At 34.0% G+C, this 16,941-nt stretch overlaps 2 protein-coding genes and 1 pseudogene across 3 annotated transcripts; all 3 read left to right on the forward strand.

Moving 5' to 3' along the window:
• The first annotated feature begins 5,646 nt into the window (after positions 1 to 5,646).
• Positions 5,647 to 8,580, forward strand: LOC132129548 (iodotyrosine deiodinase-like; annotated as a pseudogene).
• A 1,132-nt stretch (positions 8,581 to 9,712) lies between these two features.
• LOC132129365 (suppressor of IKBKE 1-like) lies at positions 9,713 to 12,537 on the forward strand. 2 transcript variants are annotated; one of them, XM_059540931.1, is made up of 5 exons: positions 9,713 to 10,058; positions 10,342 to 10,447; positions 10,527 to 10,669; positions 11,634 to 11,747; positions 11,827 to 12,537. In XM_059540931.1, exons 1-5 carry the CDS (start codon positions 9,927 to 9,929, stop codon positions 11,944 to 11,946), a joined length of 615 nt encoding a protein of 204 aa, XP_059396914.1. In that variant the 5' UTR covers positions 9,713 to 9,926; the 3' UTR covers positions 11,947 to 12,537. The 2 variants fall into 2 exon arrangements, with proteins under 2 accessions (XP_059396914.1, XP_059396913.1); XM_059540930.1 differs by having other exon boundaries at positions 9,718 to 10,082.
• A 1,218-nt stretch (positions 12,538 to 13,755) lies between these two features.
• On the forward strand, positions 13,756 to 16,827 carry LOC132129460 (MICOS complex subunit MIC10-like). The gene is made up of 4 exons (XM_059541078.1): positions 13,756 to 13,898; positions 15,117 to 15,164; positions 15,251 to 15,360; positions 16,149 to 16,827. Exons 1-4 carry the CDS (start codon positions 13,835 to 13,837, stop codon positions 16,155 to 16,157), a joined length of 231 nt encoding a protein of 76 aa, XP_059397061.1. The 5' UTR covers positions 13,756 to 13,834; the 3' UTR covers positions 16,158 to 16,827.
• The last annotated feature ends 114 nt before the right edge of the window (positions 16,828 to 16,941 follow it).

Below are 16,941 nucleotides of genomic sequence, written 5' to 3' on the forward strand. Positions count from 1 at the left end.
TGCATTCATGTATTGTAGCATACACATTGTCCTGCTGAGTTCGTAGCAAAGCATAACATACTAGTATTGCGAACATAGCCTGAGTTTTGAACACTTCTATAAGTCAACAAGGGCTGCAAGTGAGTATCGATCTTATTAACAGACACACTGTACTGTGATGATGGTTAGTGTTCATCTAATGATCGAGCTGGATGAGGTATCTAGTTTGACTCAAGCCATTATTGAAAGCACATAAATCGTTAAAATCTAGGCTTTAATTTCCTTTTCTCACACGGTTTTACACGGAGGCTGCCAAAGAATATAAATCGGCTGAGTATGATCATATTATAAAGTGCTATCGGTGTAAATTGGTACATGTATATTATGTTTCTCTATAAAGAACATTTAATCTTTGTGTCATTCAGTGTCATACTCATGGGTCAGATTTGTGTTTGATGGTGTAAGTTGTATAACAAGGAACCCAGGGGGAAAACTATGGTGCTGTTTAAACTTTTTAACCCTCTACAGTGTGGATGGATGATGTGTTTTGCGGGCCGAAAGAAAAAGGGTAAAAAAAAAAAAGAGATTCACTCTTGCTCTTATACTTTTGGATGAATCTAATATTTTTTATGATCCGTTTCTGTCAGCCTGCATCTAAATAACATTGTGGATTTTAAGAAGTTTGCGTGTTTTCAAGTATGTTTTGACTCTTCTATCAGAGAAGAACATTCAGGGTTTAGGCTGATCTCTTTTTTATTTAATTAACTTTTTGTTTCCTAAAATGTATTTGAGTGTACGAAAGCTTTATTTATGCATGCTTTATTGGCATGATGGGAAAGTTTTGAATCGCTTAAGCGATTATTTGTCTTTTTATACATTATAACAAGTATTACTCTTATAAATATTAAAATCACAACGTTTTATTAATTTTTTTATTGACTCTATCTCCATTTGGGTTTTTTTTCATATATTTTTTTTTCATATGTAAAGTGTGTTTTTTTTTGTGCTGTTCTACTTCAAATAAAGGCAAAATGTCTGAACTGTTACAATACAGGTTCTTCAGTGTCACTTAATTTTATTCACACAAATGGACATTATATCAAATATGTATATCTTACTACAAGCATCCCTATGTAAGGTTTATGTTATGTGGATGTGCATTGAGAAAAACACACTTTCTGCGGTCTGTTAGTAACAAATCTGCATCTCATTACTGAACACTTCACATTAGTCCTGAAAATGCACTAATCCGCTTACTTGCTACAAGACTCGTTTGTCTTGTTCTTCTTATGAATCCTCCCTACATAATATTTGTCGATAATTCTTATACATATTCATTCTCTTTTCCAACATATTTTCTTTATGGTTTTTAGAATGTATGGCACCAGCTATGCAGTTTCTGAATGAAATTCAGTTCAAGTAAGGTTCATCATGTTCAGCAACACAAGCAGTCAAGTAGAAATATTTGGTAGCTTTTAATAATTTATTTTAAATGTAAAAAAAAAAAAAAAGTTTAAAAACTGATTTATATTTTACATTCTGCAATAATTGTGAATAGAGGAGTCATATTTTGGGCGGGAAAAAAAACTAATCTACATCTTTGATGGTGAGCACATTTACAGATTCTTGAATTTTGGGGTGAACTATTCACTTAAAAGATACCAAATATTTTGGTAATTGATTATTTGGGTTAATTAAGAGCATAAAATCATAGTGATTGTTATTCATATATCAGTTTCTTTAATACAGACTTAGTTAGAGAGCACAGAAACATAACAAACACATGAGACTATGAAATTGCTTTATAGCAACACTTTCCCTTTAAATTTCCTGACCCACTTTCTGTAGGCGCGTTCACGAGGGGCATAATTGCATGTGAGGAGAATGTCTAATGACAGGCGTGTGCTCTGGCTCTGAGCCCTCCAGATGTGCAACACAATCCATTCATATGCCTTTTCACTCAATCAGCAATCTAGAATGAAAGGTATCAGGGTTTCTATGCAAGTAACGAGCCATTAGGCCTAACTTGATTGTCATCATTGCTGTTGTCAACCACTAGCATCATATTAAGATGTGATGTGGGCTGACTGAACTAGCCCAGTTTAACTCTCTTCAGCTAATGTATTCTCTAAATAAAGCACTGGTCAGCATGCGCATCCTCCCTCTTCGTTTTCCTACAGAAATCTCTGTTGCTCTTTTCCTGCACTGTTGTCTTTTTCTTTCACCCCGCTCTTGTCTCATCCGTTTCTCTAACCCTCTCATATCCTCTCGAACCATCATGAAGACCGAATATTCATTCATGCATTTGTGTATTCCCGAAAACTGACCCAAAGAAAGAAATCCTTCATTCATTCATCAAAACAAGATGTAACATGAATCATTAAAAATGTATCGATTTATAATGAATGAGCTTCTTTCTTCGGCAGTTTAATGCAGTTTTCAGTTGTACAGCAAAAATTATATAAACTGTTGCATTCTGGGATAATCAAAAGCACATTAGTCCACTAAACCTTTACCCACCATTTTATCTGAAGATACACAGAAACCTAGACATGAAAACAAGAACAATAATCTTAGTTTCATGATCTAAGCAAGAAACTCTTGTTGAATTAAACTAAAAGTTGAATTTAGTTTAAAATAATAATAATTTAAATAGATAACATGTGACTGTTAACCGCAAAATCTTCTCGTTTTATTTTTGAAGAAAATCTTACTTGTAGAGGTGGACAGATTTTAAGCAGATTTGTGTTTTTATTGGTTAATATTTAACTTGCCCGCATTGACCCAGATCTGTGGAGCAATGCCGGGCCCGAAAGCACTCCAGGAACACATACACAATCACACTGCTGTCACATCACCATGAGCGTCTGCGTGTGTATGGTGTGAGTGTACTGTAATTGGTTTATTTCACTCCAGTAAACACAGTTTGTCTCTAGAGACATGTAAGTACTTGGAAAACCTCTAGTGCTATTCACTTTATAGCCATTACAGCAGCCTTCAGTTCCAGCAGAACTACAACACTTGCACTTCTGCTACTATTATTACACTTTCAAAATAATTATCTTCCACTACTACTACTACTACTAAGTACAAATTACTGCTTTAAGGTATGGGTGTTTTTTTTATTATTTTTTATTTCAATAAGTCACACATAAGCTGTCATTTATTTTGCTCATTCTCTTAAAAAGTTAGATTTGTATAATTTCACCCTTGTCCCAGACCCAGACTTTCAGTAAACTATGAAGATCTATTATTGTGTGAAAAAAAATATTTGCATTTACATTTTTTATAGGTTAAAGAAGAGGTCTCCAAATTCAGTCCTGGAGGGCCGGTGTCGTGCAGAATTTAGCTCCAACTTGCCTCACACACCTGCCTGGACGTTTCAAGTGTACCTAGTAAGACCTTGATTAGCTGGTTCGGGTGTGTTAAATTAGGGTTGGAGCTAACCGCTGTTGGACACGGTCCTCCGGGACTGAGTTTGGTGACCCCTGGATTAAAACTCCCACAATTCCACCCCTAATAAAGTGCTTTTAGCCTTAGCAAGACAAAGGAGACTGATATTTTATTTAAAAAGTAATTACAGCTAAAAATGTAAGTGCTTTAAATCATTTCCAATTTTAAAATAATGTCCACCAGGGTTATTATCTTGATGAAATTGAAAAAAACACGCAACAAAATTACTAAAAAATGTAAAAATTTGTATAAAAATTAACCATCAAGCCCTATAAAACACAATAACATCATTTTGTGGTGGAAATTGCTTTAAAAAAATACACTGCATTCTCCTTTGATCATGTACTGTGTGTCTAACGTTGGACTGTTATAGTGGGAACATAAACATTTTATTTTGTTTTCTATTTTATTTTCTAAAAGTCCAAATGGTCAAAGGTGCACATACTGTAGTTGAAGAAACTTCACACTGAACTGATGTCCTTGTGTTTCTATAGTCCAATGCACTTGGCAAAGTATCAGTTAATAACATGACTATAAAGTGGCAATGAAGAGGAATTTCTATTCGATAGGTGGAAACTATGGTTTAGGAATTAAAAATAGACCTTTGACATTTAACTTGCGAAGTAGCTCATGCTAGATTAGAGTATTAAGAGTGGCTCATGTCTTGCTTTTTACGGGTAATTTTAGATATTCATAATATGAAAAAAAGTTTTTACTTCTCTTACTTGGGTTCAGTCAGGATGCATATTTCAATCTTAGAGTGATGCTGAGACTGGAAAGCATGAAATGGTTGTGATACGGATGTGTGATGCTGAAATCTGACTAGGCAGAAATTCATCTCCCTTTTCAAACAGAACTGGGAATTAGACATGCTTGTTATCCTCACACTGAAATGTAATTATCGCAAATGAGGTTCTGAGACCTTCAGCGTCAAGTTCAAGCCTAAACTAGAAAACAATCAAAATAACAGCATGTTTTAAAATGTTTTAAAATGTAAAACCACTGTTTTGATAATGTCATGTCTGTGAGAAAAACACCATACAGTGACGCAAATAAGATGATTTCCATAATAAAAACGACAACAGAACAACATCCACTACAAAATGTCCTTTGCATGACCTTTAAATTACCATGAATGTGTGAGACTATAAATCCTACGTGAATAAATACAGTATAAGCTTTCATATTGCCAATTGCATTTGCCAATGCATTTCTGAGAAGGACTATTATTTTGATCTGCTATTATGATTGATATCATTAAATTAACTTTGAGCTCATCATTCAAATGTGAATACATTATAATATCATGGTGAGTGCAAGAGAGAGTGAGAGAGATTTTCAATTAAATCAATAAATGTCATGTCAACAGCGCCGTGACTCTGATATTTTGCTTGATAGCTGCTTTGGGGTGGATTTCTTGCAGTCTAAACACACCAGTGTAAACACACACACCCACACACACACACACACACACACACACAAAATCAAGTAATATCGATTTAATTCATTCAAAATCAATTCATATTATATTTGAATAATAACCAGATTTTATTATGACAGTTGATATTTTGTTGTATAATGCTATTATATAATAACATGATATACTAGATATATAGATATATTTATTATAGAAGATATTTAAGCAGTATCAGACAATCCATGCTGATATCGAAAATATCACGAAATCTGGACGGGTGTGATATTGCTTTTACATAACTGTTCAATGAACAATAAGTTCATATCAAGTTACTTAAATTTAGATAGGCCTGCTGTTACTCTGTCCGATTTGCTCCGCCAATGAAAATATGACCGAATGAAGTCACAGCAAAATTGACTTCCGATCGACAGGATCCGGGCAACTCACCAGACAAGTGCTGGTGATTTATTCCTGGTTGAATCAACGTATTTGAATGAATCGCTTGAGTAAATGATTCACTGACTCATTCATAGACTTCACTTGATCATTGCTGAATCTACTAAATATTGTATTTTAAAAAGCGCTATACAAAACCTCAAAATTAATTGAATAAACGTCTTTGAACGAATCGATTAAATAAATGATTCATAAAACGGGTAGGCTACATGTTGCTGTGACGATCGCAACCCAGTGAAACACAGGGAGAGAGAGATCCAAGTGCAGGTATGTTTTATTAGGGTAATCCAAAACGTAATCCAAAACAAAGAACCTGTTTTCTGGTCAAAACCAGTCATGAGATGACTGGGTACAACATAAAACGGAAGGTAAGGACTCCGTCAAGACAAACCAGAAAAGACTGGTAAATATAGGGAGGCTAATGACTAATAAGTGAAGACACCTGGTGCAATTAACAGGAGTGCAATTACTGTGATGAAGGGACAAGGCTAGTGGGAATTGTAGTGCCTACGGTGAAGTGCCTAAGGGGAAGTGAGACCACTAGTTGACACCCAGGGAAACAGAGACTAGACAGCGTGACATTTGCAAACTACTGACATATGAAACGAGTCAAATTCCCACCGTTAATGCTTTTCAATGTTATTATAATAACAACAAAATTTAAAATTATTTTTACATTTATGATTGAATTATTATGAAATAATGAATATTAAAATACTATAACTCTAAACTAAGTTTATTCTTATGCTATTATAAATATTACAGATATATCATATGAATGACTACTGTATGATAATCAAATTGTGCACTAGTGTGTATAAGTTTCCTGGGAGCTGTTTAATATTAACAGAAGAAAGTGAGCCCCTTCTTGCTGAGTGAACTTGAGTCAAACTTCTTGCTCAGACTTCACTCGTTCATCACGGCAGTGTCTTGTCTGTCACTCCGGTGTCTGTGGCGGTTTTGTGTGTGATTATCGGGTTTCTCTTTAAAAGCTTCCAGAGAAGAGAGAATATATCAGAGCAGGAGAGTTCAGCTCAGACAGCCAGACCATGGATGGACAAGGATCGGCAGGATGATACAGAAATCAGCAGTAAAAAACACAACGGTACTCTCCATCACTATATCACATCATAAACTAGTAATATTAAGGAGTAAGTGACAGGAATTTTACTTTATCTTTTACTTTTGAATGCACTGGCTAGTCTATATGCCTACATGTTTTCTAATTTTATCTTAATATTTTCATTATTAAATAGTGATTGCACAAATATTTTATTTTCAAAACCCACCATAAGTCATCTCATGTTATCATCTAATCTCATATATACTGTATATATATACACACACACACACAACCAAGACTAATAAACTATACAAAAGTACTCCAGTATGTAAAACAGTAAAGCACATGATCAGTTTAATGAACAAAAATTATTTGGATTGGAAAAATTGTCTGGATGGTTCGAGTCAGCACAAGAGAGGAAAGCAACTGTGACCTCCACACAATAGCATTTATGTGAAGATGTCTTTGAAGAGGGCACCATGCCAAGCGTGATGCAGAACTTTTGAAGAGATCTTAGAGTTTGAGATCTCAAATAAGGTAAGAACTCTATGCTGGGAAAGAGTTTTGAACCGAATGCAAAGGTTGCAACATGCTCTGTTACACTTTTAAAATAGCACTTAAATGTATGTTGATTTGCGTTGTTTATATATTGTTATATATATATATATATATATATATATATATATATATATATATATATATATATATACATTTTCACTCAAAAATGAAACATTTACTCACCCTCAGGCCATCCAAAATGTGGATGAATTAGTTTTTTCATGCAGATGTCAAACACAAGATCAGAGAGATCACTGAGGAGGAGGAGGAGATCAGCTACAAGCAAAGTATGGGAGACAAGTGGCTCCATGACCTGAAGAAACTGAGGTGTGTTTCAAAGAGAGAGAAAAAAAATATTATTTGTATTATTACTGTACTATTAATATGTACTAGTATTATGTGTTAATATAATTAAATTATTATGCATTAATAAATTGAATATAACAATTACAGACATAATAAAAATGTGTTGACTAAAACTTAGCTATGACATTAGTGCCCCCTTGTGGTTATTTTTTTTTTTTTACCATGGTTAATGTTGTTTCAGACAGTTAAGAGGTCACATAATAGTATTAATAATAATAATAATTATTATATAGGGATTTTTGGTAGGATATACAGATAAATTTAGATATTATATTTGATAATTATTATAACAATTACACAATGTTTTAATATCTGTGTTACTAAAGCCATCTTGTGTGTTTGTTCTACTATATCTTATTTATGAATTTATGACTTTTGAATTTACTAAATAACAAACAACTAAAGTGACCTTCAGCCAAGTATGGTGACCCATACTCAGAATTTGTGCTCTGCGTTTAACCCATCCGAAATGCACAAACACAGAGCAGTGAACACACACACACACTGTGAGCACACACCCGGAGCAGTGGGCAGCCATTTATGCTGCGGGGCCCGGGGAGCAGTTGGGGGTTCGATGCCTTGCTCAAGGGCACCTAAGTCGTGGTATTGAAGGTGGAGAGAGAACTGTACATGCACTCCCCCCACCCACAATTCCTGCCGGCCCGGGACTCGAACTCACAACCTTTCGATTGGGAGTCCGACTCTCTAACCATTAGGCCACGACTTCCCGGAACACGACTTCCCGGGTGTAAAGTCCCGGAACACAACTTCCCGGAACACGACTTCCCGGGTGTAAAGGTGTCTTTCACAGGACAAACTGGGTGAAGGAGTGTTTAGTGGCTCCGTATCTGATTTTAGTATTTAAGCAGACATGTGGAATTCTCCCCAATGGCAAGAAAAATACTCACTATTACAATGAAATCAGTGTGTCCATATCCTGTGGCATTCTGCTGGCTGCTCTGCAGGTCAGACACACACAAAAAGCAAATTACACAAACACCCAAATCAAACATTAGATTTTTTTTTAAAGTGGATCTATGATTTAAATGATGTGTAACATTCCATTGTTCTCTTTTCTCTCAGTTCTCTTTTTGTGTGTGTTAGAATGTGGGGCTGGTTACCGTGACGACGACTCCTCTGAACTGAGGTCCACAGCTCAGGTCCCTCCTCCAGCAACCGGCCAATGAGAAGCTTCTAATACTGCTTCTTGTCAGCTACCTTGCACCTTGACATTAAATTGTCTGACCTCAAACGCAAGGATCTTAATGACATCATGCTGATTGTGTGACATTCTCAACTGCTATAAACAAATGTAATGCAATAAAAAGGCCAATTAACAGACCTGTTTTGAATAAAAAGAAACAAATCTTTGGCAAATTAGACCAAATGTTCTCATCCTACTGCTTTATTTGTTTATACCTTAACATGAAGGGATGTTACAGTAATAGTTTACATAAGGACACAGTTCCTCTCACATTTTGCATGATTCCTTTAATGTACGATTCATATATTATTTATGCTAAACATTAAATGTTTGTATTTTCCCAATGTTTTATGATGTTTTCTGCACTCTCACTGACATCTGAAAGGGTTTCATGTTTATTTTACGGTTATTGCAAGATAACGCAATCTTTATAGCGAAGATCATTTTTCAATAATCATCTATAAATTACAGTCCACCATGGGTTTATTACTGTGACAAAGCATATATAGTTAAATGTGAAAAAGTGTGTCATTTGTTAGATGTTGAAATACTTTATTCCATCCCATCTTATTGTGCAGAGACATAAGCTAAGCTATTAGTACGATAATTCAACAGAAAAGTGTAAACACTTCGTTCTGTAATTTGTAATATATATTAAATTAGAAAAAAAGTAGACTGAATAGAAAAAGAATAGAGAACGCTAGAGTGTTAGAGGGTCCATTTTTTATAATAGATAAAAAGAAAACAAGTAGATAAAATGGAAAATGAGTAAATAACGATAGTGTTAGAGGGTATTTTTATAATAAATAAAAAGAAAACAATAGAATAGAGAGTTCTAGATGCTAGTGTTTGAGGGTCAAGTGTTTTATAATAAAAGCATAAATAGAATAGAGAGTGCTAGTGTTGGAGGGTATATATAGACGATAGATATATTTTTATCAATTTTATTGTTATTATAATTTTATTATAAATAATTTGAATATTTTTTTTACCCAAACGGTGCTTTTATTTTGAAAATCAAGGCAAAGCTTATCCTTTGTTAGATGTTAAAATAATTGATTATTTTATATTTTATTATGCAAAGACAATTTTCTAAGCTATTTGCAGAATAATAATAAAAATAATAATCATAATAATTCGGGTACTTTTAATGATTTATTTTTTTTTTTTCATTCAGGCTTTTATTTTGAAAACACCTTTCCTGTACGTACAAAACAGTTGACGCATTTGACGTTGTCTAGCACAGGAAGTTATTTTACTTGACAGCTTTCCTTAATCGGCTTTCTTATTATGTTTGCCTTTTGTGATTGATATAAGAGAGTAGATATGTAATATATCTCAACATCTTCTAGTTGGACTGTTAGCATCAGGCTCGCTGAGGGCAGCGGTGTAGTTTGAGTGTGTTTGTGGAGGTGAAGGTAAAGGTGGAGATGTGTTCGATAGAGAAGGTGCTGGGCGACGCGCGGACGCTGCTGGAGCGGCTGAAGGAGCACGACACGGCCGCAGAGACTCTCATCGAGCAGTCGAGCGTCCTCAACCACAAGATCCACAGCATGAAGGAGGTCGGAAACACTCTCCCTGACAAGGCATGATATGAACACCCTACAGAGCACACATATGACCTCTTAAGTACGACGGCGTTTTAGTGCCACGTTGAAAAAAAAAAATCTAAAATTACGAGATTAAAGTAGAAATACGTTTATATATAAATATATTAAGCCTGAATTAATTGATAATCAAATTATTTGTCAGTTTAGTTGTTTCAGCTCTATGTGATGCGTCTAATGACTAATGAAGAATAACCAGTTATCACCCATTATGAATTTCTGTTTTTCCTGTATGTAGAACATGGAGGAAAGCACAGAGTATCAGGAGCTGTCCAGATACAAACCTCACGTCCTGCTGACCCAGGAGAACACCCAAATCAAAGACCTCCAGCAGGAGAACAGAGGCATGGCGGTGCGAGTTTCTTCAAAGTGTCTCGCATTTGTAGAATGAATCCCTGATTCGACTCTTTGTGCTGTTCACAGAGCTCTGCATCTCTCTGGAGGAGCACCAGTACGCTTTAGAGCTGATCATGGGCCGATACCGAAAACAGATGCTTCAGCTGATGATGGAAAAGAAAGAGATTGATGCCAAACCTGTGCTTAGCCTTCACAAGGATCAAGCTAAGGTGCCAGCTAGACCTTTGCTTTGTTAATAAAATAGTTCATCCAGAAATGAGGATTTGTTGTAAATGTACTCACTCTCAGGCCATCAAGGATGTAGATGGGTTTGTTTCTTCATCAGAACAGCTTTGGAGAAATGTAGCATTCCACCGCTTGCTCACCAACGGATCCTCTGCAGTGAATGGGTGCCGACAGAATGAGAGTCCAAACAGCTGATAAAAACACCACAATAATCCACAAGTAATCCACAGCACTCCAGTCCATCAGTTAATGTATTGTGAAAATCTTGAGTGTTTCTAAGAAACAAATCCATCACTACGGTGTTTTAACTTCAAATTGTCGCTTCTGGCAAATTAATCCATAATCCATTATAACACTTCCTCCAGTGAAAAAGTGCATCCTTTGTTGTCCTCTCACATCAAAATCCACTCACATGTTTGTTTAAAACTGTTTTGGCCTGGTGCTTGATCTGTGCATATTTCTCTCCTGATTCAGACAAGATTTTTTTTTTAACTGAAGAAAGAAATATTTTGGATAGAGGACTCGTATTTTAGCTAGAAGCAACGGTTTGAGGTTTAAAACATCTTAATGATGGAGTTTTTTTTTTTTTTTTTTTTTTTTTTTTTTTTTTTTTTTTTTTACAAACTCAAGATTTTCACTTCACAATACATTAACTGATGGACTGGAGTGGTGTGGATTACTTGTGGATTAACGTGATGGTTTTATCAGCGGTTTGGACTCTCATTCTGACGGCACCCATTCACTGCAGAGCATCCATTAGTGAGCAAGCAATATGATGCTAAATTGACCAAAGTCTGTTCCGATGAAGAAAGAAACTCTACGTTAGATGATGTGAAGGCGAGTAAATTGACATTTTTGCATGACCTGTTCCTTTAAAAGTTTGCATCAGTTTCTTTAAGTTATTCTGAAACCAGGCAGGATGAATCCTAAAATAAGCCTTTATTCCAGGAGGTTCAAAGCCAGTTGGAGCGGATCTGTGAAATGGGTCAAGTAATGCGTCGAGCTGTGCAGGTGGATGACCAGCGCTTCTGCTCTGTGAAAGAGCAATTGGCACAGCTTGAAGTAATGGCTTTATTTTAATACATCGGCTTAGAATATCTGCTTTTGTATGTTTATGTAACACATCTTATTGTTAATACAGATTGAAAACAAGGAGCTCAGGGGACTGCTGTCCATCAGCAACATCTCTGTGAAGCCACAGAGAGAGGAGACAAACCCTGCTGAGACGGCAGCCCAGAGCCCTAAGAAACAAGAGCCCTAATAGAGGAAATGTTACTTTAGATTTTGTATGTCGGGTGGCCTGGCGTCCACTGACATCAGTATCTGTATCGGGTTCTCAAGTGTTGATTTGGACTGTCCTGGCGGGGGTTTAACTTCCTCCTGCCTGATGATGCACTTTCTGATGTTTGTTATTAATGATGGTAGTGTTTTTGTTCAGTAAAGATGCATCACCTCTTGAGTTTTTCTTTTAATAATAGATGCTTAATAACTTAAGATAAATTTGGATTATAGATCAGTCCTGGCTCTATTTCTTGTTTGCATTTTCCAAAAAAATAAAGTTTTTTAAAATTAGAATTTTGTCTTTTTGATTTAGCCTTAGCAGGATTATAGGTATTTTTAGCCCACGTGATTAAATCGTGTTTGGAGTACATTGTATATTTGTGAAAACTGATTATTAACAAGCCTGTTAACTAATTTTCATCTCAGGAAAGCAATCATATGTACTGCAGTTGTTATTTTGTATAACAATATGTAAAATAAAATACAGTTATTCATGTTTAAATGTGATAAGTTTTATATTTTATCAGCAGGTTGATATTTATGTGATACATTTTAAAGCATGATATTAAATGTTTAAAATTTTTCTGAAACCTTGAATCAATCATACGGTGTGACAGTTAATTTCACTAAATATGTTTTAATATTCTATTTACATGTAAAATAAACTAAAGGGATATCATTTTTTTTTATATAATTTGTAATACTTTTTAAGTGTGATTATTAATCTATAATTAATATTTAATGAAACTTTCCATTAAATATATTTTACCCTTACTATTCAAAAAATATTACAAATTACTTTAATATATATATATATATATATTTATATTAAATATAAATATTATATATGTGTGTTTGTGTGTATATATATATATATATGTATAGTTTTTAGAAAACATAAAATCTAATTTAAAATATAAACAAATATTCAGTTGTTTTTTATCTCAGTATTTGTATCTTTTGTGATACTTGAAATTATCATTATATTAAAGTGATGTTTATCATTTAAAAAATAAAATACTATTAAAACATTTTTCAGCATTGGTTATAAAGCTATAATTAATATGCTTGGATTTCAGTGTAGTATTGAATGATGCAAAATTCCATTACATCTACTAAAAGCTAATTTTGGAGTGGCAGCTTATGTTAGTTAAATGATAGTTTATTTATACAGTAGTATATGTATTTGATTGCTAAATATTTTAGATTAGATTCAACTTTATTGTCATTGCACATGTAAGGTAAGGCAACGAAATGCAGTTAGCATCTTACCACAAGTGCAATAAGCAGTAAGTACGGAATATGCAGGTCTACAATATGTTACAAATGTACAATAAATATACAGATAAGGCAGTATTATGGACATAATTTACAGATTTTAAATACTATCAGCATGATATACAGATAGGTGTACTATGAACATACTATACAGATGGATTATGTAAATCTGTATGTACACTATAAGCAGAAACTACATACACTTTTACATAATCCATCTGTAGCCTATAGTATATTCATAGTACACCTAGTATTTAAATTCTGTAAATCATGTCGATAATACTGCCTTATCTGTATTTTTATTGTACATTTGTAAATATGCGAACGTTTCTATGTAAAGCGCTGTGGGCAACCCGGTTTCTTTAGAAGTGCTATTTAAATTAACCAAACCCCACAAAAAAATGAATAAGAAATGAAACGTATTTTGTATCCGTGCGTTGATCACTAGCGTTATTTCTCCGCCTGTCCAGCAGATGGCGCTATCATGCAGCGCGTACACACTCCTCCACTGCCGGAGAAGGAATGTATGACAGTGTGCTACAGCCTTCTAGCCAAAGTCATCCGCTCCACCGCCGCCGTCCGCTGACATCATGTCTGAGAAAGAGCTCGGGCAAAAGTGGGACCGCTGCCTCGCAGACTGCGCTGTTAAATTCGGTAAGAATGCATTAGATTTAATAATCAGCTTTGATTGAGGGCGCGTAGTCACGTCCGTGTAGGACACTCGGGTCACTGATAAGACGCACACCTGCTGGGTTCGGCGCTAAACGTAGTGAACTCTCTACATAGACGACTGTAAATACTGTTGTGTTTTTAAAGAAGCTCGTAAGGCTTTGAGAACAATGGTATTATTGTGTGTTCTATTTAAAAGGTAAGGTGAATTATAGTTACTCCTAGGACCGCCTATGACTCTATGCTTCTATGCAGGTCTTAGTATTAAGTACCTTCTTAAATCTATGTTTTTTGGACTGCCTTTCTACTATCAGAGCTGGGTAGATTACTTACTAAATGATAATCCATTACTGCTTCCAAATTTCATGACAAAAATTATAGCTAGTAACGTAAATAATTACATTACATATTTTAGGTAACGTTACTATAATCAGACTAACTTGATGATTCAAATATGATCTTGAACCATATTAATAATAATATACAAAGAGTAAGAAAATAAATATATTCCATTTGTTGTAATTAACAACGTGTGCATTCAATATTATATTACATCAAGGTTTCCCTGTTTGAGTTTAATGAAAAGCTAAAGATTTATAAAATTACAAATAAGTCATTTTAAAATAACATCAATATAAAACACAAAGTCAAAACAATTAATATTGTTTACCTGCTTTTCATGTGACAATTAATCAACTTCAGCGAACCGTTAACATGCAAATATGATACAGTTATTCAAATATATATATATATATTTTTTAATCTCAGGGGTTTGTCAAGTAATTATATTAGATAAAAGAGGTTAATATTACAAAAAAAAAAAGTTTGGGAGTCCCTGAATTACATGTGAATAAGAATTTAAATAACCTACTGAGTGATAATTCAAATAGTAGTTAATGTGCTCATCAGTAGTTGATGCAATGTCGAAACACTTCTTAAAACTGAAATTATTTTTATAAATCAGTGGTTAAATGATGTGTGGCTTATCTTAGTCTGAATGTATGATCTAAATGTCTATATAAACAGCAGGCTATTTTAGAAAGGGTAAAATAAAAAAGGAATTAGGCAGAATCAGTAAATGATGAATAATGTATTGCTATTGGGTGAATAATATATAGCCTAAACATGTAATCAAAGTAGTTTTAGCCAGATACGATATGGGCGTGCTGGGTAATTTTGTAATGTAATGTTTTTGTCTAATAGGTACCGGTCTGGGTCTAGGAATTGTGTTCTCTGTTGTTTTCTTCAAGCGTAAGTATATTACATTATACCTAGTGTAAACCAGATTTATTAGAATGAGTCTTCATCCGTGCTAATGTGAAAATGTGTTTGTGCAGGCCGGACGTGGCCCATTGTGTTTGGGACAGGACTGGGTCTTGGCATGGCTTATTCTAACTGCCAGAATGACTTGAGGTCACATTATGTACTGCAGAGTAAAGTTGCTAAGGTTTGTGTTTTTATGGATTTCACATGTCGTCTTGAACAAATCTCACTAAGCAGTTTGTCTGTGTGGTTGAAATATGTGTTTGCGTTAGAGAGCTTGGGCTCATTTATAAAAACATGTATAGAATTATCCTAAATGTGAATGGATGAAAATATTTTAAACATTTTTAATGAATAATTTATAAAATGTATATTCAAAAATCTGTTGTCAATAAGATACTATTCAAGTTTTTGTTATTGTTTGAATTAGCTTTTTATATTTTCTGTTCTGTTTTTATCTTAAAGTTTTTATATTTTTAATAATTGTCTTAATTTTGTTTGAATACATGTGTACAGCTCTGATGTTTAGACTATTAAATTATATAATATTAAATAATTCTGGTTAGATTGATTATTAATAATACATTGTGTGTGTGTGTATATATATATATATATATATATGTGTGTGTGTCTATATAGCTATTACATTTGAGTTAATTTACTACAATTATAAAGAAAAAGAAAATTGGCCTTTGCAAAAAGCTGAAATAAAATAAACACTATTTTGTTTGTTAATCTTTATTTCAAGTCATTAATAATTTTGTGCTTTTGCTCATCTATATATTCAATTATATTTAGTTAATCCAATGTTTGTTAAATTGTGACATTCTCATGCTTTTCCATATAAATTAGATTTTATTTGTTTGTGTCTTTTAACACAAGATTATATGCATGGAAACTCTCTGACTGAAGGCATTTAAAGATCATTTGAATGGTTTCAAATCCTGACCTGTTTTCTCTTGTCTCTTTCAGGAGCAGTAGAGTCACACCAGTAATGGATTCTGTCATCTGCCTTGCTTTTCATATTCAAAGCCTGACACAACAGACTGGTTGTCTTTCTTTCTCCATAACATCCATCTTCTTGTACAGGACAGTCTGTTTATTTAATAAAATATAAAAAAGATGAGCTTTTAAGTTTGCTAAGCTTGATTTGAATGTGATTTATTTTTTTAAACTTTATAAAAAATGTTCCTACAGTAACATGCATTCCAAAAATCATAGTCTTCTATTATAACCCCAGAGATAGCAGTCATCTAGCTTCTGACACAGGCCAAGATGATATTTGGCAACCATGCTAAACTAGTGCACTTTGCTCAATGCAAAACATTTGCACAAACCTAAATTGTGTCCAGAGCAGTGTTGGCATTGTGGCAGTTCTCCAATAGTGAAATTACAAGCATATCTTTTTTTTTCTTATGATTGCACTATTGTAATGTTGGTTTTTACTTAAAGGTAAAAGTACATATCGAAATAAGTTCTCATGCATGACCTTGTTTATAAGCAAGGCTTCAGGGAATTGATGCAGGCATGTTGACTGTAATGATTATAAAACTATCATATTTTGCTTTTGTCAGATGTATACACAACAGTACAACAGTTTAGGAAGATCTTTACAGCTTTTTTCATCTTGGAATAAACTTTAATTTCAAAACCCTTTTTTTTCTAAGTACTAATGTGATCACTATTATAATTGTACAACCAAAAACACAATTTGATCATGATCAGTTTAAAAAAATAAAATAAATCATCTATGTACAATGACTCA

The sequence above is a fragment of the Carassius carassius genome, chromosome 46, assembly GCF_963082965.1.
Source record: "Carassius carassius chromosome 46, fCarCar2.1, whole genome shotgun sequence".
NCBI classification, from domain to species: domain Eukaryota; kingdom Metazoa; phylum Chordata; class Actinopteri; order Cypriniformes; family Cyprinidae; genus Carassius; species Carassius carassius.

Bases quoted from the DNA above. Each gene is read 5' to 3' on its own strand.
- LOC132129365 (XM_059540930.1), top strand. From the start codon at position 9,927: ATGTGTTCGATAGAGAAGGTGCTGGGCGACGCGCGGACGCTGCTGGAG. The intron at 10,670-11,633 runs GTGCCAGCTAGA...CCTTTATTCCAG, and splicing joins TTCACAAGGATCAAGCTAAG to GAGGTTCAAAGCCAGTTGGA. The intron at 11,748-11,826 runs GTAATGGCTTTA...TTGTTAATACAG, and splicing joins AGCAATTGGCACAGCTTGAA to ATTGAAAACAAGGAGCTCAG.
- LOC132129460 (XM_059541078.1), top strand. From the start codon at position 13,835: ATGTCTGAGAAAGAGCTCGGGCAAAAGTGGGACCGCTGCCTCGCAGAC. The intron at 13,899-15,116 runs GTAAGAATGCAT...TTTGTCTAATAG, and splicing joins AGACTGCGCTGTTAAATTCG to GTACCGGTCTGGGTCTAGGA. The intron at 15,165-15,250 runs GTAAGTATATTA...GTGTTTGTGCAG, and splicing joins CTCTGTTGTTTTCTTCAAGC to GCCGGACGTGGCCCATTGTG.